This window comes from Lissotriton vulgaris, chromosome 7 (genome assembly GCF_964263255.1).
Source record: "Lissotriton vulgaris chromosome 7, aLisVul1.2, whole genome shotgun sequence".
In the NCBI taxonomy this organism is placed as follows: Eukaryota; Metazoa; Chordata; class Amphibia; order Caudata; family Salamandridae; genus Lissotriton; species Lissotriton vulgaris.
Window position 1 is genome coordinate 1,352,450,160 of NC_141695.1, and position 7,119 is coordinate 1,352,457,278.

The 7,119-nt window shown below is 41.4% G+C and overlaps 1 protein-coding gene across 1 annotated transcript in view; it reads left to right on the plus strand.

The window, feature by feature from the left end:
- Window positions 1-5,716, plus strand: part of LOC147703681 (perforin-1-like) — a 135,165-nt gene extending 129,449 nt beyond the window's left edge. Inside the window, exon 3 of the mRNA XM_086932040.1 lies at window positions 3,554-5,716. Coding sequence (XP_086788166.1) covers window positions 3,554-4,637 — 1,084 coding nt within the window. The 3' untranslated portion in view covers window positions 4,638-5,716. The remainder of the gene's footprint in view (window positions 1-3,553) is intronic.
- Window positions 5,717-7,119: the final 1,403 nt, after the last annotated feature.

Genomic DNA, 7,119 nt, shown 5'->3' on the forward strand with positions numbered 1-7,119 from the left:
GTGGGTGCCCTATTGAAAGAACATAGTACATCCTACAGCAAACCAATCACTCCAGTCTTACAACTTTATGACTCCGAGGCCTCTGGGACTGCTCTTTACGTCGCCAAACTCTCACGTATTCACAACTTATCTGACTTGGCCAGAACTCAAAATAAATTTCTGAAGTCTCTAGTGTCCCTCTCCTCTACTACCCCACTGTACCTGTGAAAACTAGATATGTGTAGAAAACTGATCATGAATAATGCAAAAATCAGACATTCCTTTTTTGGAGGAGGCTAAGAGCCACACAGGAATTGCCTGCCTATGCTGAGGACCTCCAAAACATAGTAAAGCTAGACAAATTCTATCAAATAGGCTGGTCTGATAACATCAAGATACTGCTTAGTTCTCTGGGCCTACAAGACCTTTGGGAATTCTCCCCCAATGCATACTTTGCACCTAAGGAGAAATCTAAAGAGCTATATTGGTCCTGGATAGCCCAGAACGATGCCCAGAATTTAAACTTGGGTTCTTCCTCAATAGAATTTTATAAATTTAAGATCACAAGCACTTATGAACATTATTTAGACCTCATTACAGACCTGCTAGACAGAAAGTTATACATCCAATTTAGATTTAGATCTCTATCTCTCAATGCGTTCATGGCTAAATGGTCAGTCACAACTACTTCAGCTACCTGCTGCCCTGTTTGCAACACACTAACTGAAAGCCCAGCTCATGTCCTGTTTGCTTGTGTAGCCTGCACATGACCCAAGCTCACTTGGATCAAACCAGTATGCAGTCAGCTGAGAACTTCAAACCATGTGGTAGCACTAAGAATATTAAGAACCGACCTCAGACCATTTTTTGCCTGCCCAAGTGTGCAGTAGCCACATTTCTGGGAAGAATGTGGTCTATAAGACATAAAGGTATGTTAGCCCAAACATGAATATAACAGCTTAGGCACCAATGCTTTTGCTTGTAAGGAAATAATCAACACTACCGAACTGCTCCCCTTAGGATGTCTCAATGTAGTGGTGCATGAACCTTACCGTTTACATAGCGGACCGAAAAAAGATTTTTGTTTAACGATTATATTCTGCTCTCATGTTTTTTTAGGGGTTGCTTTTTGGTCTTAGATGAAGCTGATGCAAACCGCTGACTGATAACTAAATGCAAGAAATTAGCACTTAAATCCTTCAGCAGCAAACTTGTCGGGGCCGATAACCATGCTAGCTCCACGCGTGGAATTTTTAACTATTGAATATTGGACTAGCCTAAACCAATTTTAATGTTAGTTCAATTTTATTGAATGGAATATAATGGAACATCGCACTTTGCATATGCTTTGGTTGTCATGCTATATTACATCCGTGTACAGGCATATATTACATCCGTGTACGGGCATTCTGGCTCCTAATTTACGATCCCTATGTAGTAATGTATTTTACCCTTGTATAATTCGATTTTATTGCTCAGCTCTTTGATGAATTGTTTGAAAATGTTATATGGTTTTCGGTTTCTAATTGTTTGACGAGCTACTCCTCACACGAGAATACATTATTAGTTATTCTACAAGCATAGATGCATATATAACATTCTGAGTGTGGCACGCCTGAGTTTGGCACGCCTGAAATAGATATGATGTAAAATGTTATTTTTGAAAATTATGTGATCTGTAAAACTACAACAGTTACAATAAACTTCATACACTGTGTAGGTGGATTGAGAAAAAAATGAAAATGTAAGTTTCTTTTCAGAATTCAGACATTCTTCATCACTAAAAACTACAATCAGATAGAATGTATTTTCCAAGCTCTTCAATAAAAAAACAAAAGCGTAAATATAAATACCACATATAAATGCATTTCTTGAGATCCTTCCAAAATCAAAAACAATACTGTACAAGAAAATCAGATAACCTTTTGAAGTTTATTGTTTGTGTCAGTGTTTTTAAATTAAAAACTGGCAGTGAGCAGTGAAATTATTTTCAACGGACAATGCAAACAGAAATACACCCGATGAATATTTATCATTTCAAAATTCATTTCTCGACACAGGAAAAACAATAATAAAATAGAATGCTTTAAAATTATTTTTAAATTCGAGTGACTAGAGTTAATGATGCTTAATGTAGGCCATTTTACAAAGGATTACATTTTGATCAAATTTGAACAAAATAGAGAATTATTTGAATTCACCTAAAATATTTGTTAGGTTAACTTATAGGCATCTCAGACATTCATACCTCAGGGAGAATCCTTGACCTTCTATTTAACTGTCAACAAAGCAATGCTGTTTCACAAACTAGCTATGAAACATTATAGCATTTCAAATAACAAATATATATCACCAGAAAGATGCTAACAGTTCAAATCAATCTGCATTTTAATAGTTTCTGCAAAATATTCTATAAAAATAAATATGTAAATAAAATTTCACACAGTGCTAAACACAGTTATATATGCCCTGTAAAATGTGTCATATTTAATAATTGTGTGTCCTGTTTCACACACAACCGCTCATAAATGACTTCTCATCTGCTAGCTGTTAACTAAAGGGTGGAAAGTGGAGCAGCGGGTAGCGCTTAGAAGTAGTTTGTTGCAGAGCCGTGTTCCTCTATGCATGCATTACTGACATTTTTCAGTTCATCATTTCAGTAAAGTTCATATGCATTTAATTCTGCGTTATACTCACTTCAATGTAGTTCCTATTCCACTCACTGTAACATATGTGATCAGTGTGTTCATGTTCATGACACTGACTTCTGCCTAATGGGGACTGCTTGAAGATAGGTGACATTTTCTCCAACGCAGGAATGATTTTAAGCGTATGGGGCCAACCAGTCCTTTTACAATGGGCACCCACCTTGCCAAAGACTCTCCTCTGATATGGTTGTCTCCAGAGCAACCTTTCTCCTTCAAGATATCATTATACAATTTCTGAGTGGTCCAAATCTATGGAAGACAAGATCTCTCTTACTCCCCCCCCCCCCCCCATGGTGTTATTATTCTAGCCGATCACCTACATTTTTGTGATTTCACATTTTCTAAGGTGCGTAAATGTGGTTTCATGCACCACTTGTCTCTTTATACAACTGTAAAGGAAATTGGAGCCTTCTCTTTCCGCATAAAACAGGTAATTTCCTTACAGGTGTTGTTGGCTGTATTTGTAAATGGAAAAAGGTTTAATACATTAAGAAATGACAAAGAGTTCAGAAAAAGGGTCAAATTGAGCAATTTATTCCGACATTCCACAAGGACATCACAATATCCCAGTGAGTATAAAGAGATCCCTTAGAATATGCAAAGTTACAACCATACCCATAAAGCCTAAGGTTTATTATATTCATACCATGTTATATGTCTGTCACCTTGCTCACCTTATGTTATATGTTTGTAACCAGGCTCATTGTAGCACAATCAATAATCTATGTGATGCTGCTTATCATTGCAACCAATGTACTCGCTCTCTGCAGAAGACTCAGTGCATTTTATTGTGTCCTAGAAATCAGAAAGTAAGGCACCTTTATAAACCATAATTGTGTTCACTGATTTTTTTTTTCTTCTTGCAGTTTCCGGACCACAGACAGACCTCCTCTTACACACCAATTCTACTTGACACTTCGGGGCCTCCCAGCCAGCTATGACAAGAAGACCAAGGCCCGGTATCAGCAGGTGGTAGACACCTATGGAACCCATTACATCACACAGGTGAACCTGGGGGGCAAGATCCGAGATGTGACAGCGATCAAGACCTGCGAGTCCAGTTTGGATGGATCCTCTGTGGACGAAGTGAAAGACTGCTTGAACCTGGAGGCCACAGCCAATGTAGGAGGAAATGTAAACGCTGAAGCAGTCATGAGTGCTTGTAAAGAGCTGAAGAAGAGTAAGAACTTCAAGGGCAGCTTTCATGAGACCTACAACGAGCGGCAGACAGAAATTGTGGGTGGCCACCTTAGCGCTGACCTCCTTTTTTCCGATGGGAAGGATCCACAACCCTTCAATGACTGGATAGAAAGTCTCAAGGTCACCCCAGGAATCCTTTCCTACTCCCTACAGCCCATTCACCAGCTTATCAGGAGATGTGGCCCCCAGAAAGAGAACCTGAAGTTGGCCATCAGGGACTATGTGCTGGAGAAGACCTTCTGGAAGAACTGTTCCAACACATGTCCCTCGGGGGCCCAACATAGCAAGAGAGACTCATGTTCATGTTTCTGCCCGGGTGGACATGGGGTCAACATCATGTGCTGCTCTACCAGCCGGGGACTCGCCAAAATGACAGTGGAAATTCGATACGCCACTGGACTCTGGGGAGATTATGTCACAAAGACCGATGCCTACGTAAAGTTAAAATTCGAAGCCAAAGAGATGAGAACAAGCACAGTGTGGAACAATGACAACCCCTCCTGGAAAAGTAACTTTGATTTTGGCATGGTGCACTTGAACGAGGCCAGCACTCTTCACTTAGAAGTGTGGGACGAGGACAATCGATATGACGACGACCGCCTGGGTTCGTGCAACAAGCAGTTGGCATCTGGGACCCACGAGGATATCTGCTACCTGAACCACGGCAGCCTGACTTTCAAGCACAGCCTGGTCTGTGGCCCATCTCTGGGGGGTCCAAAGTGCCTGGATTATGTCCCTTCTCCAGAGTGAATGCTCCACAGGCGAACATCTTTAGTAAAAGTGATCTACTGGTTGGAATACAGTGACCTACTGGTTGGAATTCAGAATTATGAACTAATCAGGGAGCCATAGAAATGAACCAAAGTGGAAAACAGAGGATATTAGGGCATGCTGGAAAAAATATGCACAGAGACTATCTAAAGGCAATGTCTACCAGGCCCTATTGACATACCCTAATAGGGTTGCTTCCTCTCTGGCTCCATTTGCACTATCTTTCTCTTAAAATACTTCTGTTTTTTTTCTGCTGGAAGTAGGTGCTTCTAGAACTCTCTTACAGAATGGTGGCAAGTGAGTGTAGCTTCTAAAATATCATGCCTACGTGGCCAAACACATTTCCAGTAGAGGAAAATGGATTCCTGTCTTCTTTCCCCACTTTGTTACCTGTTTCCGGCGGGCTGTGTGGATTTTTTGTTCATTTTTGCTGAGGTTACTACGTTTATGTTTAACAGATTTGAGTTAGACCACAGAAACTTTGGTTGTGTACATGGAACACTTTCCCAAATTCTTCAGAGGAATTTGTTTTGGCCCTTTTCATCGGCCCAAGTACAGTGGCAACCTTTTTTAGACTGACCCCCTACATCAAATACTGTAATAAAATCGCACAGCCTTGCTTTTTGAACTTAAAACTCTTTTAAATGTGTTATTTCTCGAAGTCTCGCTGTCTGTTGGTCTGTTCCATTTTCCCTTGTGCAAACGTGGCTTCAGGGCAGACGGCAAGCTTAAAAATACACGTTACCTCTTTCCTTTCAGTGTGTCTGAGACTTTGAGCCTGCTCATGCAAAGTGACCTTGGGACGTGACATTGTAATGCATAGTCTGCAGTGCCTTGAAAAGTTGTAGAGATAGAACAGCAGTTTCTTTTACAACCTGACGAATGGCAAATGTTTGTTTTAAATTAATAATTTGTGTTTTTTTTGTAGCAATTGTATTAAAGTTCGCTACAGTATACAAAAAACGTGTAGTCAATGCCTTTGCAGTACATTTACAATTTAAATTAGGATTGTTCAAACATTTTGATATTTGCTTTTCTGCATTAAACGAAATTTGTGAGAACTTACATGAAATCACACTTAATTACTTGAAATGCCAAACCGATATTTGGTGTTATATTTGGGCGCACAATGCTTCCTCTCTTCCATTTTGGACGTGAGAACACATTCCATGGGAAAACATTAGCACAACAAACACAAGCTCTGCAAAAGGAATCTGCTCTGTTCTGTCATTAATGTTACCTTGCTTTTGCGCTAATTTGTTGCCTCTGCGTGGCATAATAGCATAATTCCGGGTATTTTATGTGACAAGCCTAATTCAAAATCACCAAAATTACTCCAAATTGCACTCTATTTCTGAAATTTCAACCCAGCCTAATTTAGTTTTCAATCAAAATGAAAATTCAAGCCACAAATCAATTGTTCCCTGGGCTTCTACTGAGCATGCATAGGTAGCCCCAGGGCACAAGTCCTAAAAAAAGAAGTGGGGGGGACGCTGTCACCAGAAGTGACGTCACTACAGGAAGTGACGTCGCGAAAGGTGCCTTGCTCCTCGTCCCAGAGAGGCCAAAGTATTAACTCCAGCTGTTTGGCAGGGAAGACGGTGTCCCCCCGGTAAAATAAGTCGGGGGACGCCGTCCACCCGCGTGGTACCCCGACTCGATTCCTGGGTAGCCCTAATATGAGTAACTGCTACTGGTCCTCTTTAAGGATGCTGGAAGGGCATTTTCGCCTGAAAGGCCATTTCAGTGCGATGCACTTAGTGGCTGCTGCAACCAGTATTCAATAGCTATTGCTCAGTAAGTAGAGGTCGACAGGGCCGGAATGGCCTGGTCAGTCAGTGCCATACAAATTGGTCTGAAAGGTCAGTGTATCTGCTGTTTTTTGGCTGTTTGTGGGCCTGTTTTATGCTCTGCTGGGACTATTTTTACTGTTGATTTCCCTGATATTAAAATAAATCTAGGCTGCGGCAAGCGCAAATCCTTGCAGTGTTCCATACCTTGCTAAACCTGTCTAATTCACTAACGGGGGCAACTTCTGTTGTGTTTCCCAGCCCTATCCTAGTCTGACTCAAGAGGTAGATGCTTATTCTTCATCAAAAGGTAGACCTGGAATTAACATTCAGTCCTGGCCAAGGGCTCAATGCCACCTCCTCCTCAACTCAGCAAGTATTCGTAAGCCCGTATCCCTGCCACATATACCCTAGCAATTCCAAGTAGCTTTTATTCCTTCACTTAAAGGTCACACCCACTCCTGCCATAGAATGACACCCCATTGGGGCTCCAAGGGAACTTCCTCTCCTCCAAGACAAGCACTGCCAGTCAGGGGTGGAGCTTGGTCAGTAAGACTGGGGTGGGGGGTGAGCTTCAGATTTCCAAATAATCGCGCTGGTTAACCCCTTGCGTGCTGATGACGGCCCCCGTCTGTCATGCATCACAGTGCTCGTGTGCTGATGACGGCTGG